The following is a 23,744-nucleotide window of genomic DNA, read 5'->3' as shown; positions in this document are numbered from 1 at the left end:
AAAGCAGCTATATACAGCTTTGCTGAATTATCATTACAGTTTGTCTGCCCAGTGACAATGTCATAAAACCTCTGAGCTGCAATTCCTGCTAAACCTGCAATTTAGCATTTTTTTGCAAATCAATGACAAAAGTTAACATAAGAGAGAAAGTAAGTTCTTGATCTTGTGTCTGAGGACATCAAGCTTTAAATGAATAAAAAATGTCCTTGAATGCTCTTGAATTTTTATTGAAATGATCACAGACAAATTCAGCCTCAGAGCTTCGCTCTCAATCCCAGGATCAACGCAAACAAATGAGTCCCAAACTCGAACCGTGGAATAATAAATGAGGGTCTAGACAGCTGTGACGACTGAGCCTTCTTGAACACATAATGGTGATGAAGATGAGGATGATAATGATGGTGAGGATGATGAAGACTCTTGGTTTGTTGATGAGGAGGAGGGGGATGATGATGAAGATGAAGATGATAATGATTGACTGTAATGATCAAGATGGTAAGGAGGCGGAAGATGAAGATGAGGAGGATAATGTATAAAGAAAGAAGAAGGAAGTTCTTCGCTGCTGCAGGAGCAGCAGTTCAGATGGGGGAGAACTTTATAATAACGTCAAAAATGGAGAAACGTCATGATAAGGGACTTACTGCATCTTGGGGAGGACGACTTCAACATTTGAAACATATGAGTAAATCAGTAGAGTTGGAGTTTCACCTTAATTGCCCTTTAAGGGCGATAGTGTTTACTCCTTCAGAGTTTTGGGGCAGGTAACTTATGGCAGAAATTGCGAGGCACTGATTTCTTTACCACTGGATAAAAGCCTAAATGTCAAGCCACATCTTAACTGAATAAAGTCACAGTTTCGGCTACAGACTTGACTTCAGGCTAAGCATTTTGCTTGTGGGTGTTTGAGAAGGCTGAGGGCACAGATAGGACATCAAGTCTTTTTAGAAGCCAGAGATCTGAATTAACATTGTATTTTTGTATTTGGTGCAGGTTTCTTCCACCTCAGAGTTCCTGAATCTTCCTCCGTAGGGTCACCTGTCGGGAGAATTAAGGCCCACGATCTGGACATCGGGAGGAACGCTGAAGTGGAGTACATCATTGTTCCCGGAGATGGTGGCGCCATGTTTGATATCACTACCAGTGTACACAACCAGGAAGGAATCATTATTCTTAAGAGGGTAAGAGCTTGCATACGATTCTTGAGAGTTTGGAATGTGACCCAAAAAGTTGTTTAGAAAAATGTCATCACAATGGCAGGAGCCTGAAACCTTTTGCGGTAAAAATCTGAAAACACAGTGTTTGGAAGCAGCAGATGTAACTACTGTCACCTGAAATAGGTACCATTTTTAACACATAAATGAGGCATCAGGTAATGAACCATGATAGGATATTATTTATTTTCTCATACTAAGTAAGTAAGTAAGTATTGGTTATTTCTAGAGCACCTTTCTAGACCAGGGTCCCAAAGTGCTTTAACAATCAAAAACAATACACAGTTAAAAAGTAAGAACCAGAATAGTTAAAACGAATCTGAAAGAAACTGGCAGCCAGTGAAGAGTTTTAAGGATCAGAGAGATGTGAGTTCTTATACTAGAGCGAGTCAGAATTCTTGCTGCAGAGTTTTGTATTAACTGCAAGCGAGGCAGCTCCTCCTTGTTTAGACACAAAAATAAACGGTTACAATAGTCTAAACGAGGAGACACCAACACATGGATAATAAGAGCCAGATTATGTTGAGACATCATTTTCCTAAATTTAGAAATTACCCCTCAGTTGAAGGAAACAGTTTCTGGTCAGTTTTCTGCAGTGTTTCACTAGAGACATGTTTTTGTCAAATACAACACCCAGGTTTCTTAGGTTTGAGAGACTGACCCAAGTCACCCAAGTACTGACCTAACCCTGGAGCTTCATCATCAGGGGCAATAACCAGAATTTCAGTTTTGTGCACATTTAGCTGCAAAGTGTTTTCACTGAGCAATTGTTTGATTTCTAGAAAACAATTGACGAAGCTGTTAAGCCTCTGGGGCTCAGTTGGATCAAATGAGCTGCAGAGCTGGATGAAAAATGTGGCAAGAAACATCATGAAATCTCTGAATGATTTTACCCAGAGGAACAAGTACAGCAAAAAAAAAGGACCCAAAACAGAGCCTTGAGGGACTCTACACAACAGATCCGCTGATTCAGACCTTATTTGATTGGCAGATACACTGAAACTGCGCCCAGAAAGGTATGACGAGAACCACTGTAACACAAAGCAAGACAGTCCCACTTCATCTCTCAGTCTCCTCAGCAGAAACTGGTGATCAATTGTGTCAAAGGCTGAGGACAGATCCAAGAAAACCAGAACAGTGTACTTTCCTGAGTCAGCTGACATCATGATGTCACTGGACACTTTCAGTAAAGCTGTCTCCGTAGAGTGATGTTTGCGGAAGTCAGACTGAAACTTCTCATGAATGCCACTCTGGTCCAGGAACAATGACAGTTGCTCAGACACCACTTCCTTTTAGATCTTGGACAAGAAAGGGAGCATAGAAATAGGCCTGAAACTACTGAGGTTAGTCGTGTCCAAGCCTGGCTTTTTGAGTAAAGGCCCCACAATGGGATGTTTAAATGCATTGGGATAAACCCTGTGGAAAGGGAGAGGTTCACCATTTCGCTAACCCAGGGGCCAATTACATCAAATACTTAAGAGTATACCTAATAAAGAGCCTACTTGGTAGGACGTCTGACGAGCTACAGGACGGTTTCATCTTGCTCATCAGTGCCGAAATATAAGCCAGCGTTACAAAGTTGAAGGAGGACCAAACTTGTGGACAGGCTCAGTGACAGCAGGGGTTCCACACAGAGGGGGAGCGATTTTCTCTTTGATTAATTAAATTTTGTCAGTGAAAAATCTCAACAAAGCATTGCTGTCAGCTTCACTGAAGACAGGGGTTATTGGAGCGGCAGGACACACGAGAATGTATCTTGTCAAACAGCACTTTGGGGTTTTTCTTATTTTTATTTGTACCAGTTTCCGAATGTAAACAGTTTTGGCAGTTTCCAACATCCCATTGTATGAGGACATCAGATCCCTGAGGTCTGTGCACCTCAAGTTTAGTGGACTTCCAGAGATGCCCAGTCTTTCGACAAAGCCAGATTTAGGAGATCTTCATTTGTCCAAAGGCACCGTTTTTTATGAATTTTCAAGTTCGATTTAACAGGTGCCACTTGATCTAGTATTTGAACACAATGATAAGTGAAACAGTGAATCAAATTCTCGATGTTAAGGCAGCCATTAAGGGTCAAACATAGCAGAAAACCTGTCTGCAGTATCGGCTGAGATGAACGTAGCGCTCTGAGCTTCCTCCCACAAACATTAGCATCTTTGTTTGGAGGCAAGGTTATCTCAAGTGTTTTGTGTTTTGTTAAGATGACCTGTACGAGCTATGATATGACCTCTGCCAAAGAGGTTTATGTTTTCAGCATTGCCTTGTTTATCGTGTATTTTGGGATATCCTTTTCCTTGCAAGTGATGATTTGATCCTGATCATCCTCTTGATACAGAAGGGTTTTTTTCCATCTCCCACTTGTATTGCTGTTGGATAATATAACTGCAAAAGTGTGTGAGTCAAACCAGCTTATTTTATGCAAATCCTTAAAATCTATCGAAACACACATGCTTGGTTTCACCAACAATCACCACAGATGTCCTCAAAATATGAAACTGGTTTGAAACCCTCGTCTTTTTTCCTTGTCTGAGCCTGGGGCTATGGAATTCAGTGGGGAACATACAACACGACATAACCATAGGGGAATAGTCCCGCTGGTGCTCTATGATAATTAAAATGACAAACATGAAAGACGGTGACAACATCACACACACACGACACCTAAGTGCACAAAACATATGTATGTTATGAGAAGCAACAACAAAAGGCTTCCTGCTTTGGTTTGATACCTGAATCTGATTTCTAAATAATCCTATTCCAATACATTTTTAGTGTAATATGAATACAGTTCCCAAATAAAATATATTAGATATATTTGTTTTATTTATTTAAAAAAATATATAAATAAAAGTTCTCTGGAGAATGTTAATCAAGATATATTTCACTCATCACTCAACCATGATTTACAGATCTTTTCTACGCTTTTCTAGTGGACACTCACCTGAATGAGAGTTGAGTAATTGGAATCGATTTATGTTGGAAGTCCAAGACACCCCATGATAAGGGGTAGTTTCATTATCTTCAGCTCAGTAGAGTAGAGCTCGTTGTTAATTGTTGACAAAGTCCTGTCAAAAACAACAACCATCTCCACATGGGATCAATTTAGCCAAGAATGAAAGCAAGATTAGATGGTTCATTCGTTTCTGACTGTAACCAGCACCGTTAATTAGAACTCAGATACAACATCAACAATAACAAACCTTCTAGATTGTGACTTGCAACTTGAGGGCTGCAAGTTTGAAGCGGCGATGGCGTAATTGTGCTGTACACCCTGCGCACTACTTCATTAAGTGGATCCAAATATTCCAAGCACCACAACCCTGCAGGTTCTGTCATGTCCAGACTCACAGGAAAGAACCCAAAGGCGAGGCAGTAGATTTTTTTGCAATCGACAGTCTTTATTGAATAGTTAGGCAAAAGTAGATCAAGTGGGAATTGAACCGGCATTGTCAGCAGGAAGACTGCAGAAGTTCCCTCTGGGCCAGAAGGTTGGTGCAAGTAAAGAGGTGCTTTTTAAGATTATTTTTGAAGGAAGCTGAACCTGAGCTCCAGACCTACATTAAAATGGATGTACATGTTTGCCTATAACTCTAGAAAGGAACAGATTACTCCCTTATCCCTTAATCGACATGATGGTGAGTAGAAAATGAGTGAAGTTTGAATTTTGGATGAACTCTAGTGTTGCATATTCATTTCAACAGATGATTTGCAAGATTAGTACATAGCCATGCTTTCTCCTTAAATAATTTTACTCAAAACAAAATAAATGTTAATTAAAATAAAATAAACAGTTTTATTCATCTTTGGTGGGAAACAGACAGCAGACAACGTGTTTACTGCCACTGCATGGATGTGTTTTTCATGCACCACTGCAGTGCATTGTGGGTAATACTGAGCTCTAAAGGGGACATTGATCACTCAATCCCTCTGCCTTTAAGGGGGATTCTTCGAAGTTCACTTCTGCTGTTTTGAGAATTGGAACAACCATTTAAATGGCGGAGAGATTCCTACAAGGGCTGTGCTGAGGGCAAGTGACCAAGGGCACATAAACTGAGTATTTAAACGCAGCCAGGGTATCCTTAAAGCGAGCAGTCACTTGAATTAGACATGATTGGAAATAGGCCTACCCTGGATCAAGTCAGTAATGTCAACTTTCAATGTCCTACGTAAGGGAAAAATTACGTAAGGCAGCGACGTGGGAATAAGATTAAAGAGACAAGTAGATTTGGTTAACTAATTACTAATACTTAAGTCCCGGCAGGTTTATCTGCATCTCCGGAATTTTTTGGAGGTTTTGGTAAATGTCTAGTACCAATGGTAATTGGTGCCCCTGACATAGCCTTTCCCCAAAGAAATAATGGAAGCCAACACTCAAGGACTAACAGGAAAAAAATTAATCCAAGCACCAAAAAACTCAGTTGAGAAATATTGACTTGAAGGACGGTAAAATAAAACTGGCCTATTTTCTCCAGTCTGTAAGAGAAAAAATTTGGAATGATGAGAGTTGACTAACAGTTTTTAACTGTTAATAACAGTGTTTTAAATCTTATATGAGTTTATTAATAAGTGCAGCTTTTAGGTAAAGGGATCCACACTAATTTTCCTGTCACGTACACTAATAGCTGTATTATTGATTTTAAATAGATGACCTTTAACAGATCCTCTACTGCAGAGGTTTTAGATTTTAATAAATGGGGGACACAAACCCTTACGTAAGTTTGGACAGGTGACTGCTCAGAAGATGCAGAAAAACGTTTAAGACTACAGCTCAGGCCCCTGGTATTAGCTCTGAATCATACATTTATATCAATCCAGGCCTAGCTTGAGTTACAGGGTAGTTTCTGCTGGACACCAGAATCAATAATAACTACACATCGACTAGGACCAACCAGGCAATAGTTCAAACCCTTATGAGGGAGAATTTGTTCTCTGTCAACCAACATCACCTATAACATTCTTCAAGTTAAATTAGTAAAATCACCACATACGCAACAGTCTCCAGACACTGTTACATATTCAGGTAATTCTACCGTCCTGAGCAAACATTAAATATGCATCTGCATATGCCAGTTGCTGTGTGACCCTCTCGTTCGGGTTTGCCTTTATAAATATTACACAATCTATCATGTGCAAAATACAATTGTGTCATAGTCCTACATCTACTCGTTCAGTTGTTAAGAAAAATACTGATATTGTTTCTTTTTGGACATCAGGGGATTTCGGGGAGGCAGTGGGTGTGAGTGAGCGTTACCGCGACAGGAAGAGAAAAAGTCTCAGCATGTTCTCATTAAGTTGTCAGCAGACAAATCAAGAATGCACTTTTTACTTTTCCACAGCTGGCAGGTATTTGTTGAAAAGGAGCAAATATTAAAAACCTCCATAATTATGTTGTCATTTTTTTTTTTCTTCATGTCAGTCCAAGTCTCTCCTGCCCCCATTATGGTCGTATGCAGCTACATTAGAGCAATAGGATCTGTCATATCCACAGCAATTGTAAGCTAACTTAGCCTCGTCAAGGAATATTATAACATCCATTAGAACATAAATTTGGGGTCTGATCTGCCTCTCCTGACAGATTTTTAATAGGTATCTTCACTAGGGATGTATAGCTCCACTGCTAAGGCCGATCAAAAACGCATATCGATACACAATACAATACGATGGGATTCACTGAAATTACCTGACGATACGATGTGATACAAATTGCTCCTCTTCATAACGCAATTCAAAAAAGATTTGCTGAAGATTTGACTTAACTTTAAGATAATTAGGTTTGATATGTGATCAGACCTAATGTCATTGTTCAATACATATTAGTTAAGGTTTGAGAATGTAATAGTCTAGTCACCTTGCTTACATTAAAATCACCATTCTGTTTTAACAGGATGAGAAACGTATATGCCCTGTTCCGTCAATGGTTGTTTTCAATAGAGCAAAACAAATAATGAAAATAATAAAAAATAATAATAATTCAGTATTTTCAGACACAGAACTCAAATTTATTTACAAAAGTAACAATGGAAATATTTTGGATCAATAAGAATGTTGGAAATCTAGCACAAAACAGAGGATTTTTGAAACTTTCAAATTGAAACTTCAACCAATTTCAAGTTAAGTTCAAGTTCTTTTTATTGTCAAATGTAGTTTGTTTTTTGTTTATATTCTGTTTATTAGTTGATTATGTATTTCTTTTTGTTGGTTATTTATTATTATTTATTAATTAATGTCTGTTTAAGTCTATAATTGTTAAGTCTTTAATTGTTTTAAGTGTTTAATGTCTGTTGTTAAGTCCTTTCAACCGTATTCATGTTTTTCATGTTTTTCATGTGTTGCATCGTGGGTCAGAGAGGACCAAAATCTCATTTATGCTGTATGTCTTACTACATGCATATTTGACAATAAAATGAACTTGAACTTCAACAAAGTAACTTGAAATACTGGCAATGGCACCTACTTCACGGCATGATCTGTGTGATGTGATGAAGTGTCAAGTTTTTCTTAAGAAATATTCACTTATTTTTTCTGAAGGAGCCAAATGTCTCATTGCTCGTTCATCAACATTTCAAAGTTAGTTTTCTCGTAACTTCTGCGTCACTGCCTGAGGAGATGAAGGTGCCTCGGAAATTCATGTTACCATTAGATTTGTCGACGCAAAAAGACTAGAGCACATATATCTTTCCCGCAAATTCAATCCAAATAAAAACCTTGAATCTACCAATCTAGCCGCATCTTACATATTCGTTACTATGCCAGGGAAAGCCCTGCTAGTGAGCAGGTTTAGTTCAGAGCTATTGTTGCCATGATAGAAGACTCTATGTTAGTTACTTCTTGGAAAACTAACTCGGGGTTTTCACTAAACCTGCTTTCTGAAATGTGCCCCTTGTTCTTCATCTCCATCTGTAAAGCACAACAAAATCATTTGGAAGCAGCCTCACAGTTTTAATCTTTCAAGGTGACACTTATAACTTTACAACAGTGGAGAAAGAACTGCTAATGATAATGAAGTCTGTTTAAAGGGAGTGCTGGAGTGGAGCTCTGGATGATGTTAGATTTTTCTTCCGGTCCAATATATAGGTATCAACGTGGGCTGTGGAAGATAGCGACTCCCGATCCGTCAAGGGGGAACGAGACACGCACACCTTTTCTGTCTTCAAGTGCATCATGATTGAATCCCACCTGGTTCTGTTATTCCACTCTGTGGTTGTGACATTCAGGTTGTGGCACGAAGGAGGAAGAATACAAATTTTACTTTGAGGCTACTTGACGCATCAAACATAAAAAAAACAGTGCAAAATATGCCTACTTGAACATGTGGAGCTCTAATCTTGTCCACTGGGTATGAATAATTACATTTAAAAGGATGAAGCACTAATTATGCACATGTTTATAGAAATTAAACCATTTTAGTCATAAAAGGGTTAAACCTTGCTTATAAAATGATGTCAAAATATCGTCAGGGGAAAAAAAATCAACCCTTGAACCCTCCAAGTTTTATTGTGTCACACAATGAGAGTCGTTTAGACTTGACAATCTTTCCTACACTGTGATTAAAATCCTTTCATAACTGCTTCCATCACATTGGCCTAATTTTAAAACCAACACTCTGACAGGTCGCTTGTTGCTAATGTCGTTGACTCAAATGGTCAGGGTTGTTGTCATAGTGACACTGAGTCTTTTCTTTTTCTATTTATCCATACATTTGCATACTTCGAATCATACACAATTTTTTTTTCGTACACACCATACAAGTACAAACTTGGAATTGTCGCCTAGAATCAAACATTTTGTACTGTAGTCAAACTATTATCAGATGATACAAGAGGTTTTTGAGATTTAAGAAAGAAAAGAAGAGAAGAGACAGGTCCCAGTCAATCACTATGAGCACATTTGGCAACAGTAGCGATAAAAAAAAACCTTCCTTATAACATGTCAAACTTTCACAGAACCAGACCCTGTGTGGACGACTTTCTGCTGTGACTGTAGGGTAGAGAGAAAGGCAAGGAGATGAGGAGGACAAGTGTAGAACAGGTCCAGACAGGGCCCTTGAGAGGTTCATGAACGCAATTGCACTATTAAGTCAGGTTGAAGGAGATTCTCGATCTGGCAGCAAAAACTCCAGAGGTGCTTAGAAAAAAGGCTGAGCAAAAGGACTCCTACTGCTTTTGTTGAACACTGTGGTCTAAATCTGCTTTTGATACTTAACCATTTCTCTTATTTTAAAATGATGATCTGTGTGCATTTTCACATCGGAATGGCGGAGAAATTAATTGTAATATATCTGTATTGAACTGAGAAAATCGACATCACATTGTGCTAATTGTTCCACTTTCAAAGTGAGTGGCTAAATGGCAAGCTGGAGTAAGACCTCGGGTGACAGAAATTGGCAATACCTCAGTCATGCTGCCATATGGTCCCACTCAAACAATGAGAGAGCGACACATTCCCCATTGGGAGCTGGTTAGCGACACCAGGCCATTGTTGTTTGTTGGGACACATGGAGCACATTCACCTGACCAAATCCCACCTCTCATTAGTCATCCCCAGGTAGAATGGTTACACTGACTGGCCAGGAAGAGTAATGTGTGAAGACTCAGAAGAGCCAGATAAAGCTTTCATGTGTGTTCTGCTTTGTTCCCATAATTCCACACCACCCACGGACTCGTCCTATTCTTAGATTGGAGGGAATATACATCCCTTAAAACAGGTGTGAAAATGTGCAACGACTATTCTAAACGTAAACAAAAGCTGCCGACACACACAGTTCGACAGACCCTAAAATAGAAAGTTTTTTGTTTTTTTTCCGGAGGATCAGGCTTAGAAATGGGTTCAAAAGATGATCATCTGGTATCAGCCGCACGAAGCTAAAGTCAAGACGGGATAAAAAAAACAGTGGCAGAACACAGGAGGTGTTTGCTTACCTTGTCTGCAAAACACAAGATTACAGGAGACAATAGAGGAATCCAACAGTGGGAAGGCTGACCAAAATCTGTGGACAAACGTGTGTGCACACTGTGGTATAATGTCCCACAACATGTTCTCCAAATTGGAATTAGAAAATCAAAAGGCTCGGGAAATTCAGGAATTGAATTGAAACTGCTGGAATTGCTATTAGACGCCCTTTTCCTCTGTTATTATCTAGATATTAACCTTACACCAACATAGGCATTGTGATTATTTAGGCTCCCTATAAACAATGAGTGCACCATCTAGTGAGGTCTGAAAGTTATGAGACTGTATCATGAAACCTCATCATCCAGAGAGAGTAGAGTGAACTTTAATATCATGTTGTGACTGGCGGTATAAGCATGATCTGCCAGGTTAAAGACAATCTTAAACAGGTGCGGAAATTAGGAGCTAACACAACCAGCCAAACATCCTTGGTTTGTTTTTCCTTTCTAATCTCAACAAAGCACTTCAAGTGGAGCAAGGAGTCTGATGGATGGATAATGTTCCACTGATTTGAAGAATTTTAGAATTTTAGTTCAGAATTTTGTATTTTAATGTTATGAGGTAGTGAAATAACCTTGGCAGCTTGACCCCATCATCAGAATTTGATGAATGATAAGGGGTTAGAGATATGAGAATGTCATATTCCCATTATTGAGGTGGTGGTAAGTTTGCTGCGGGTTGGTTATATGTTTAATCATAATTGAGTGAACAATAGTCAGCTTTATTTTGCTAGCAGTAAGCATTAATGCAGGGATGTTAGAAGTGGATAAAATGATAATGTTAAGAAGCTGAGACATAAAGGAATCCAGAGTGGGACAAGTACCGACAACTACAAATAAATTAGTGTCACCAAGAATCCAAGAATCCTCAGGGGAACACATTTATACCTCAGGTCACTTTAACTAGGATCAGCACCCCCTACTGTGCCGCCCTGCTGTCGAGAATAAAAGTGAGAGAGGGAAATACCCTCTCAAGAGATCCTGGAATGTTTATTCATTCCATCTGCACAACATGAGATTAAGATAGATAATGGGTAAATCTCCAATCACAATCCTTGTTAAATTTGAAGACAAGGCGATGAACATTCTACAACCTTGGAGTGCCGCAGCATTTCAAATGTAGCTTTATCCAGTTTCTGCATGTTTCTTCACTTGGTCCCGCAGGAAGAAAATATGGCAGATCATTAAGTTTTCCTTCCACCCCTCCATCAAAATCCCTGCCAGCCTCAAGGAGCACAATTTTTACATGACAGCATGTGTTGAATAATATTTGCTGCCTAACATTGTAATTCATTTTAATTCAGGGACACATTTCCTGTGCACACTTAAAGTGATAGTTGACCGAAAATTAACACTCTTCTATTTACCATCTATCCCTTTTAGCGTCATATACAATAATGTAAGTTCATTTTAATGAAGCGTCTGGAGCCAAAATTACACACTTAAAAACATTAAAATACCTCTGTATTGCTCGTCTGTACCGCCTGTGTTGTATTAAAGCCTCAATTAGAGTAAATGTTCCAGAAAAAATGTAAAAAGTCTATATTTTAAGATTGTTTTACTTAAAAACAACCACACTTCTGTGGTGCTCTTGTTAACATCTTGTTTTTGAAACCTCAACAGCTAGCAGCCTAAATCTTTTGCGTGCAAACTTTCATGTGCTTCAGTGAGGAAAGGCATCAATAAGGAACTGAGAGACTGATAACTTTCGCTACAAACAAACTTAAAATATGGACTTATTAGCATCTAGGTTTTTTTTGGAAACAATTTCTCTTTTCAAGGCTTCAAAACAAAATGGCCATTACATACAAGCACCACGGATGTATTTGAATACCTTTTTGAACAAAAATGAGGACAAGGACAACTCATCTAATTTAAAATTGAATTACATTTTTTTCCCTCAACTCCCTACCCTTAGTTGACATAAAGGCGGGTAGAAAATGAGTAAAGTTTGAATTTTGGGCGCACTTTCACTTTAGTGCCCCCAGCGACAGCCATGCATTGAATAAAGATCGTTTCCGGGGAATTTAGACGATGCGACAAAATCTATTACCTCTCACTGTCAGGTGATTTGGAAATGCTGCAAGGAAATTCAAGTTATTGAAAAAAATTGATATCATTTGGACAGTCTGTGGGCCAATTATTTCAACATACAGAGTTTCATTCAGGAACAGCCACACAACTGCTGATCTTCCATCAACATTTGAGCTGAATTGTCATCATTTAAGGACTGTGCCTTTCAATCGTAATTTGTGTAGTAATTGGTGAGATAACTAGCTGGTGTTTTAAGGTTCACTGTCCATCCTTGCTAGGTTGCCCTGGTTTTCATGTCCAGAATGTCTTCGGTAGCAGTAGAGGACCAGAGAGTCAGGATGACTATAGATTGAAGTTTATGTATTGGTTGGTTTTGGTTTATTTATTGATTAATACTTGTAATGCTAATCATTTAGTTCAATTTACTTTATTATTCTAAGGCGTTAACGAAACGTTTATTTGAGGTTTCATGAATCAGTCTATCAGCAGGTGGTGCTCTCTAAAAAAAATATGTGAGGTTCCATTAAGGCAATTCATCTAAGAAAAATGTTTAAGAACACAGACTTCCATCTAATTAAAAAAAATTCCAGCCATAAATTTAGATTTGTCCAGCAAATGGATTGTGCTCCCTCAAATTAAAATACTTTAAAGCTCAGATGAGATTTGGGATTTCATTTATCTTCCTAATGTTCATTTCATGTTCAAGAAAAAATATATATTTTAAACATAAATAACCTTCTGATATATTAAAGTGCAAGGTAACAGGGAAACGAATAACTGTCAAAAACCGCGATTCAATAAATAATGAGATAATGACTTGGTTTGTTCCCATTTTGCCAAGCCCTATTATTTTAAGGTAAGGTAAGGTAAAACTTTATTGATCCCTCAGGAGGTCTCCTTTGGGAAATTGTTTAATTGTTTAGCATTATGTTCTAGAGATGCTCAGGCTTCAGTCATACGGACTTCTATTCAATTTTATTTTATGAACAGTTTCAGTATTATTAAGATGATGGATTGATAAATATATAAGATATTTATAGTTTTGGTAAAATATACAGTGTGCTAGGGTCAGACAGTCTAGATTTGTTAGGCCAAGATATCTGAACTTTGACCCCGTCCTGTTCTCAGTTCTTATACTTCACTCAGTGGAGCAATGATCAGGCCTAGAGTATCTCCAGGTAATGTATTCTACAATTCTGCAACAAAGAAATACAAGCACTGACGACCGACCAGGCTTCTGTCACTGACCCACAAATGTTTGCAGTTTCCTGTCCTTTTACATCCTTAACTGGCCCCCTTCTCTGGTCTCCCATCCATTGTCTCCAGATCGCTTTATTTGATGTTCTATGCTCCTGTTGTCCTGCTCTGAGCATTTGGTCCTTGTCTCAACGATTGTTTTCCTCTTTGTTCCCAGGCTGTCTAGAATATATATTCCATCGCTGTCTTTAACTTTAACCGGAATTGAGCTTGTCTCGATGCAGTGTTTCCGTGTTTGTGTAAACAGAAAACATCTGTGCTTCATACAATCTCTAACAGAATGTTGAATGCTAGAAGGTTAACTTCTAGCATTGATTCTAACATAAATGAGCATGAAAGTTGTAATCTAATCAATATAATCAAGAAGATTCAACAGGCTCTTATCTGAGAACTGTCATTTGTTGATCAGATTCTCAAGACCTCAAGCATGAGGACTTCAACATTTGCGTACATAAAACATTCCTCTAACTCCCACAGTGTCTGCATGTTACCATATTTATGCAGAAAAAAAATCAACAGCGTTGAAGTGAGCGACGCTATTTTCGTCCTCCTAGACATCAATTAGCGACTTAATTTCTCTGCAGCCTGACAGTATCCGCGGTCTAATTTATTCATCATTAATGTCATTATGGAGCTGTTTGAACAGTAAATCACACGTGTAGAAGGGAAGTTGTTCAGAATTTATGAGAAATGAGCAGACGATGGAAGAAAGTTAAAAGACAGAAGTAATAAACGTGGCTAACTGAAGGCTAGAAAACATTAAACGACGCAGGATGAATACTATGTCTAATGGAGTAACAGCTTAAAGGTATACATCCATAACGTGTAATATTCCTCATCACTGGGAGGTAATTTCATTTTATTACTGACTGAACCTGACAATATTAGCTTCTCACGGATCATCCAATGAGCCTGAACCTTGCTCACAGACGGGAGTCTAAATCAATCTATTTATTACGGTGCTAGGAGCTCAGGTGGGTGGTGGGAGGGGTTATTTTTATGCCTGCTATTTGAAAGGTGTCGACCGGAGTGGGATAATAGTTCGGAGCAGCAGGACACGTGGAGGATGAACAAAACCTCGCCCAGCAACCAAGCAATGTCTATGTGCGCCCCCTTGTGGTGGCATGGTGTGAATGAAAGAGTACGAAAAGAGGCGGAAGTCAGTGAAGTGCTGTGTCTGCCTCTGCTGGCCTGGGGAGCTGGTGGAGTCATAAATCACGCATTGCCCCGGCATATTATGAGTGGCAATTTGAGTATTTCGCAAGCACTGCGGCCACCGGCGACACTCTCAGATGGCACTCGACTGTCGTGAGGGATAGAGACGCTTCGAGGCAGCCAAGGACACAAACCGATGTGACTGATGGCAGCACAATAAAGCGACCATTCCCTTTCAGCAGCCGTAAGACCCCTCTGGTATCCAGCGGGACACTGACTGGCTCCTCGGGGCACTGTAAGCTCTCTCTCTGCCGATGATAAGCTCTGTTTAGTCAGTAAGCACAGGAGTAGCTGGGGGTCTTTGGCGTTTTTCTGCATGACGGAACCTGAGTTAACCTCCTGTGCTTTGCAGTGTGTTGCATCTGGTCACTGACCTTTCACTCTGAATTGTTTGCTCGAGCGTCAAAGTGGAGTCTTTTGCATCCAAGACGTGTTTGTTGTGCATATAGTAGAGTACATATTTTAGTATCTTGTTATTACTGCGTCTCTGGCCAGAGGAAGTTATGTGTATCCCACTGCTAACGACTATTTTGTTACACGTTTGTTTTTATTTTCTTTCCACCTTTTTTTATCTACTTCCAACTTTCTCTAAACTCTAAATTTCTCAGAGATACCCAGAAAATAATGATAATGATCTATCTGTCCGCTAGCAAACCAATCAAAAACGGAATAACTTATTTCAATAAAGTTGTCGTTAGCTACTGACTGTTAATACAGACATTTGTGCTAAGCTATGCTATGCTTAGCCATTGGCTCTAATGAAAAAAGGGCAAACTGATTGACAGTGTTTTTTATTTGCCAAACACAAATAAGCTTTTCATTTTTTTTTATACAATATTTTAGTGATTTGCTGATGAAGCTTCATGAAGCAGTGTCATTATTTTCAGAGTCCACTAGATTGCGGTCTCTGGACTATTTTCCTTTGTTTTGAACAACTGGTCTAATGAAACATTTTTTAAACTCATGGCGCCACCTACTGACCTCTGGACAACATGACACTGCTTCATGAAGCTTCTTCAGACCATCACTACAATCTTTACTGACATTTTCTATATATATTACACCTGAAAATGCTGCCGGATTTGTTTTTTTTAAAGGCTTTGCAAGATGTTTTTCATGACATGTAGGGTCACAGGCTTGGGCCTCCTGCTCCTGGTATGTGTTTCAAACTCACTTGAGTGTTATGAATAACCAGGTTATCAATTAATCACAATATTTATTCCCAATCAGCTTTATTTCCAGTAATGTAAAAACAAATAAGGCCTTTTTGTGGTTCCCCATTTGCAGTGTGATCTTAGTGACATTCTTGATGAACAATTATTACACCAACGGCCAAATGTTTAGCAATAAGAGCAATTAAAATTTGACTCAAAATGAAATGTTAAAACCCAAATCAAACATCTTGAATTAAGAATTATCAGGGTAGCTTTTTAAGCTTGGTTTTATGAACGTGTGCAACAAAATACAGGCTGTGGCTATAGATTACTTAGCATTACTGAGAAAGATCAACTTAGTAGTACGCCCCTATAAAAATGCCTGACCTTCCTCAAAATGTCAGTATTTCAGTTTTCACGTAGGTGTTCTGCTAGGCCACATGTATTGACGGCTTAATGTAAAGCGTTGAGAGTGCCTCTATACGCGGCACTGCATGAGCCGGAAACTCTCCAGTAAAAAAAAACGGTGTCTGGAACGAGTCAAAGTTGCAGATGAGGAGGCAGTAAAGCAGATATTTTTCGCTGAGACACCCTCAACAGAGCGGTTGGATGACCTTCTATACCAGTTGGTTCACGCCCCACTGACTTGAAGTCAGTGTAAGTCGCTTTGCAGACAACAGATTGACCACGTGACACACGCCAAATACACACCAGCAAACTCTCCGTGTGTCGACTTCACTCACCCTCAGAGGCAAGAGTGTGCACCGGACAAGTCGGTGAAGATGCTCAGCATGAGAGGGCAAGGCAATGTGAGAGGTAAAGATTCTAGGAGACCATTCAGGATCGGAAGGAGGAGATCAGACTCAGTTCCTCCAGACTGAAGGCGTGGTTAGAAAAATATTGATTTGAAGATTCCTTAACACCAAGAAGAAGAAATCAGAACTGCTAGAGAAGGGTTGTCAGTAAATAAGCTGACACCAACAAACCTTAAACTACTTATAGAATATTTTAAAAGAACAACAGAAAAGTTAATTGCACTGCGGTGAGTACAATTGTCGAATTATGCCGAACACGATTTCATCAATGAGGACTAAACAAACCCACCTTTCTCACTTTTACGCTAATGTTATTCCAAACAGCTTCACAAACATTGATTCTGTTTTAAAAATCCATTCTGTTGAAATACCACGATTTGACTTGAATACGCCATGAGACTCAATGCCAACGATTTGGCCTCTTAATTAAGAAATGACTGCAGCACATAACAGGTTTAATCAGAGGAGGAAAGAAAAAAAAAAGTCTGTATCAGTGCCAGTGCACTGAAGGTACACATTTCCATATCAAAGGGGACATCACGATGTGGAGAATTTCAAGTGTGTTCTGTTGTGATGTTGAAGAGCAGCAATACTGACAAGAGAGAGACTCGGTCTGTCCTTTTCACAAATTCCACAGCTGATACACTTCCTTGTTGTGTCCGCAGAAGCGTATAGAGAAAAAAAAGCCTAAGCTGTCATGAGACACTGATCTCTGATTGAACATGCGCTCGCTGCATGTTTAAGGATAATAAACCTGTGGGTGCTGGTGATACGCAGGCAGCTACAGACTCTATGTAGGTCATCTTTGAGGAAGGGTAGAAAGGGGGGGAAAAATGATGCAAAGCGGTCTGGAAATGGATGACCATGTCTCCCCAACCTTTCCTTGAAAAGTTTCTCGTGACCTCATCCTGATATTTCAGACTATTGAGTGTATGTGGCACATTACAGAGGCTCAAAATGACAATTTTACACCTAGAAGATGTGAAACGTGCCGGAAATGACGAACACAAGGGTTAAAGTGATAGTTCAACCAAATATCAAACTTCACTAATTTTCCACTCGCCCTCATGTCGTATTGGGATTATTTTCAGAGTAATCTGTTCCTTTTTAGAGATATACACAAAAATGTATGTCCATCTGAATGAAGCGAATGAGGCCCAGTGATCTTAGTCTTTATCTTTGTCCAAAAATACACTTAAAAACATCCAAATACCTCCAAACTGCTTGTCTGTAATTTCCATATTGTATTGAAGCCTCGACGAACAAGTCCATATTTTACGCTTGTTTGTCGCAGATGTTGAAAGAGTAACGAGCGACAATGGCCGCTAAATATTCTAAGTGGGCCTCTTTAACAGTACATTTACCTGCCTATCCTACATGTAGAGATAAACGATTTCAAAGGTAACGATGGATAATAATGTTTATTATGTTCCTTGTTTAGATACAAATCTTATTTTAATATATATTATATATTCATCCATCCATCCATCCTCTGCACCAGAACATCAGAGATACTTTCTACCAACTTATCACAAATACACAGCAAAGAAATAATAATAATTCAATTATTACTATTTAAAAAATATAACAAAAAAAAAATCAATGCGAATAATTCTACAAATGTATGAAATCATCCCTGTTGACGATTGTTTAAAACTAAACGATATTAATAATAATTTATAAAATATAAAAAGATTTAAAAAAAAAATAAACAAGCGATATAAACCAGAAGTAGTCCAGGTAAATACCATAAGTGCTTCCAGAGCGCATACTATCTATACTGAAAGCATAGACAAGAATGTAACAATGCTTCAGTAGGTTAGGGTTTATTTACTTAAAACAACATTTGACTGTGTATCTGTGGTCATTGTGTGACAGTGTGTTTCTGTGTACGCCAGTGTGATCAGGATCGACAAATTTACTACACAAAATGGGGGATACAGGTTTAGTAAATGTCATATCAATGTTGTCAATCTTAATTAATCCTAATTATGTGTGTATCAATGAGTCTGATCAAAGTTCAATGAATAATAAAGTCTTATATTGTTATTATCTAAGATTGTTCCTTATTCCTGTTATCTAAACACTTCTCTAACAGACAGACAATCTTGTAACAAACATACGATGAATGATGAAGTGACAGTGATGAACATAAGCAGCAAAAGTGTCTCTTCGGTAAAGGAAAAAAAACGCTACCACAGAGCCCCCACTATTAGAAATTCGAAGTTTACTTATTCAAAGTATATTTGTTATCGATTACACAGTTCAAGCTCTCACACAAGCTGTGTGGTTGAGCAGTGAACTGTACAGATAGCTTGACTTTCACAGAATATATTTAAATCTTCCTCTCTCTTTGCGCTTGATGGAGTCTACTGACTCCTTTAAGAAACATCTTAAGACGTTTCTATTTGTTCAGGCTTTTCCTTGAATTTCTCGAACTCCTGTGTTGTTCTCGGTGTTGTCTTGATCTTTGAAGTATGTACTGTTTTGAGTATTGTTTTGATTGTTAAAGCGCTTTGTGACCCTGGTCTCGAAAAGCGCTATATAAATAAATATTACTTACTTACTTACTTACTAATACCATGAGTTAATTGTGGCAACGCAGCCTGGTGTCTTGCTTTCCACCATGTGAACCCTCGTCTCTCCGCATTCACCACTCTTGTATATTCATGTATTATCAGTCAAGGCAGATTTTTCTACTTTATAAGAACATGGAAAATATTACTGAGATACATATTGATACGTTAGATGACCATCTGTCCTCTTTTTAAATTGCTAAAATACAACATTTGGATCTATTTGGTAATTAAAGCATATTTTATGGGGGACAAAAAATAAATACAATGAAAATATATCCAAGCACTTATAGGGAACACAGTCATCACCTTCTCTCGTTATACATTTGATCAGTTACATTTAAATAGCATGCATTTTGATTTTTTAATATTATTTTAAGAAATGATTTAACTTATAGTTACAACCCTCAGCATTTAAAATTGTTGACAGAATTGTGTCTCATACTGTTTAATCATGAAGGTTTGTCACTCTAAGCTCTAATAGAGGCATCAGGAAGTAGTGACAAATATGTTTGCAGTAGTATGTTCACTGGTCGGATATATATTTAGGTTAAAAGTTAAAAGTTTAAAGTTTTTAAGTTGTCAAAAGTGATGGACAAATAAGAAGATGGAAGTGCAGGGGAAAAAAGTATTTTGTTTTAAATCCACAAATATTATGTTGTTAAGCATTTATGTTTATGTATATCAATGTAAGATGGTATATAACAATTCATATTAAGGTTACTTTTTCTTCCATTAAGTTATCTTTTGTCTTTACGTAGTAGAAACTAAAAGTAGAAAAGTTAAGGAGGACAAATGATTGGATACATGGGGAGTAGCGACAGCCTGAATGCCTGAGATAAAAAAGTTGGTAAAAGATGACATGAGAATGTTGAATATTAAGTAAACGATGCTCATGCGTTCATCCAGGCCTGAGACTGTGAGACAGATGTTATTTAGTTGATGCTTCACAGGAAGTCTCCCGGTTTGATCAACTCCCAAATTTTTTTTCAGAATGATTGCAGCATTTGTAGTGAGATATTTCTGTGATATCAAAGCTGACACAATCGTTACTCCCGGAGAGTGTCTGAAAAGGGCACAGGTGTATTTCCTGTGGAGGATCGCAGCACTTCATCTGGTGGCATCTGGCGCAGTGCAATCAAACCAATCACAGCAGGTGATTGTCAGTTATTGCCTTCGGATTGCCTGCCCACTTCTTCTTTGCTCTTCTTTTATGGGCCGAGGTACTGGAGATTAAGAAGCAGCCATTGTGAGGGAAAATAGCTCCTACTCCTCCTTTGATCAATTCGAGTAACTGGACTCTTATTAGTTTGCAAATGTTTTTTAATTCAGACAACATGGTTAACAGACACTTCAACATTAGGGCTACAATGTTCTGGAGGACTGGAGGGGTAAACAAATGACCTACAATGAGAATGGAAAGCGCATGAAATGGAGCTCAGCAACATCTTGAAAGCTGTTGGCAATGTGTCAAAAAAGTGAGTTTTGACCATGTGTGGGTGGCTTTGATGGAAGGTTCACTGCACAATTAGCTCTCAGCTCTTACTGACTCGGCTCCTGAGGACACTTCTGGACCCCCTGACAGCTGGTAATTACATACCTTTTGCAGTCTCGTATGTATATAGCCAAGCTTTACAAAAATATATATATATTTGCTCTGTAAAATCATTTGCATTCAAGGTTATTTGGGCCTTTGAACTCTTTAGTTGTTGTATTGCACAGTTTCTATCACTCAAATACAAAAATGCGAGTGTTTGCAGTTGATTCCGTTCCTGGTATATGCCCCGGAATAACAAGAAAGGAAGTTCCCACAATACACAGCCTTACGTCTACCATCTTAAACTGTAACTTTGGCACAGCAGGCCTCATCTTTGTTGGTTGAGGTGCTTCTCCATTATAGCATCATATGTCACATTTGTTTTTTTACTTGTAACTAGTTTGTGCATGAGGAGTAATAACTCAAATGAGGAGCTGACGGTTAGTGATCCTTCAAGTATCACTATTTTAATCGTATATACCTACCTATTACTTGAACAAAATTAAGCAACTAGAAAATGTGGCCATTACCAAAACACTAATAAACAAATATATAATATAAATGTTAAATGGGTGAAGACTATGTCAAAACAAAAAACGAGGATGAGGTTCACTAGCTCCCATGTGGCTAAGAAGAGGAGCACCTGCATGCTAATGCAGTACATATAAACCTGTAGGTTATTTGAAGGGTATCTTGAATGTAAAAAATTTAATTCAAGGGTTGAAGAAAGACTTTCAGATGTATGCACAAGCAGCTTAAAGCCAAGCTTACTGTTGTTCTGGCTTGTGTTGATAAAATAGTCGATATGAACCTCTTTATTTTTAATTTATCAACATATTCTAAGTTAATTAAAGATGAACACAAGCACCAGGGTCACAGTTATTGACGATGATAGGACCCAGAAAAATCTTCATGTTGAAGTAAAGTTCAGTCCCTTATGGGGGTCGCAGGGGGACCTGAGCCTATCTGTTGCCTATTTCTACGGGAAAGAGGCGGGGAAACCCTGGACAGGACGCCGGTCTGTCGCAGGGCAAAATAAGACGGACACACCATTAACACTCACACCTATGGACAATTTCCCCAAGTTCCCAATCAACCTCTGTATGTTTTTGGGATGAGGGAGGAAACCGGAGTGCACAGAGTAAACCCAGGCAACACAGATAGAACATACAAACTCCAGACGGATGGGTTGGGGTGAGGTTGAAAAGGAATTTTTAAGTAATTAAAAAAATAACTGCTTTATAACCTCGATATCTCAAATATGTATAAAAATGTTTTGTATGAAGAGTTATGGATGCTACACTAGAAAGACAACAAAAATCCAAAAGCCATTTGTGTGATTTAACTTTGACTGTATAACACCAGCTTTGTTGAACTAGTGTTCCACTAGAGATATTCTTGCATAACTTTCATTTTAAAACGAAGCAGCCGTGCATGATGACCACTCACATGTGTGTGACTGAATAGGAAAACCTGATTTTAGAATTTGAGGCATTGTTTGCACTACGTCGTCTGGCTCAGGGCCCACACCAGGGTTTTAGCATCACTGGAAGAACGTATCTAAATCCAGGTGTATGACTCAAATAGCATCTGCTTCCACTATGAAATAAAACAGAACAACTGTGGCGAGGAGATAACAATACATGGCCGCCTCTTTCATTAATGTAAGCAACATGGAATGGAAAATAGCTTTCATGTGACTGCAGCGCCAGCAGAGCGTAGCTGACTGCACGCTCGCCAAATATTCTCTGTCTCACATGAGAGCTCGGAGACGAGCAGCAGCACATGAACGTTCCCTTTCAGCGGCGCGCTGGATGCCAATTGCTTGCCTCACTCTTTCTACTAATTGACCCTGAGCTGATGTGTCAGGAGCTTGAAAAGGACGAACATGTGAGGCTGTTCATGTTGTGGTGGAAGTGAAGTTCAGTAATTAAGTTGGACTTGACTTCCTCTCAACAAGACCTGAATATCAACGGAGAAAAAAATGTCATGCTTATAGTAAAGAAATATAGTCTACAGAAAACATCTTTAAAAAAAATAGTTTTTAAGTTATTTAATTCACACATAAAGGGCAAGTAATATAAAAACCCAACTCCCAACTCCAAAATCCTGACTCACTAACATGTTTCAAATGTTGCCTTTCTCTCCAAGACATCATGACCATGTTTTAAACTTGTTACTTTATTAAGTTCTTCCCCTGTCTGAAGAAAGGGTTACTTACGAGAGCAATACTAATTATGACGTAATAATGAGCTTAAATCCTCTCCAGCCAGCTGTAATCTCGCCTTGGTCTTCTTGTGTCGCCTCCTTGCTGCTGAATATAAGGCAATAATGCAATCGTCGTTGTTTGGTATGTCCTTCAAGATGGCACACAAAGTGTGTATTTTGTGTTTCACAAATGCTATTCTTCACATCACCTCCATAAGGAAGCTAGAGTAAGACAGCAATGGGAAGATGTTTGTTTCCAAACGTCCAGGGAAGGCCTATGTTTGGGTCTTTTTTTCTCTGCTTGTGTCACTAGGGATTCGCCGAACGATTACATGTGAAATTGACTGCTATTCAAACTCTACTTTGACCTTATGAGGAAACAACATTACACGCGGTAAGAGAAGTTTGCAGCGCAATATTGTAATGTTTGCAAAGTTCGGTGTAGCATTTGTTTATGCTGTCTGCAGCTCTTCTACATGCAGTTGACGTATGATTGGTATATGTCATATTTATACAATATTTTTCATGTTTACAAAGAAAATAACACGAAATAAACAAGTGCTGTCCCAAGACATGTTCAGTGGATTGTTGGAAGAAATCCCAAATATCTTCCAGCCTGATCAGGAAATTGTATTCTGGTCACGGGACATGATGGGGTGAACAGGGCGGCCAACGTCTATTAGCAAATAGCCCCAACACCAGCTGAAAAAGCTGTGGTATGCTACATACCTGTAGCATCTGTATGTTTAAGTCATTAACTTGAAAAAAAAAAATGTGCACCAATAAAAA

At 38.7% G+C, this 23,744-nt stretch overlaps 2 protein-coding genes across 3 annotated transcripts in view; one reads left to right on the top strand and one right to left on the bottom strand.

Moving 5' to 3' along the window:
• The window catches only part of thnsl1 (threonine synthase like 1), a 258,025-nt gene that overhangs the window by 3,692 nt on the left and 230,589 nt on the right, over positions 1-23,744 (bottom strand). The gene's annotated exons all lie outside the window — the stretch shown is intronic.
• The window catches only part of LOC148082140 (cadherin-12-like), a 123,890-nt gene that overhangs the window by 84,260 nt on the left and 15,886 nt on the right, over positions 1-23,744 (top strand). For both annotated transcript variants that reach the window (XM_087789251.1, XM_087789252.1), the window contains exon 6: positions 991-1,178. In XM_087789251.1, coding sequence (XP_087645377.1) covers positions 991-1,178 — 188 coding nt within the window. The remainder of the gene's footprint in view (positions 1-990; positions 1,179-23,744) is intronic.

This window comes from Callionymus lyra, chromosome 4, assembly GCF_982586985.1.
Source record: "Callionymus lyra chromosome 4, fCalLyr1.hap1.1, whole genome shotgun sequence".
Lineage (NCBI taxonomy): Eukaryota > Metazoa > Chordata > Actinopteri > Syngnathiformes > Callionymidae > Callionymus > Callionymus lyra.
Note: the sequence above shows the minus strand (reverse complement) of the source record. Positions and strands in the feature narration are given on the sequence as shown.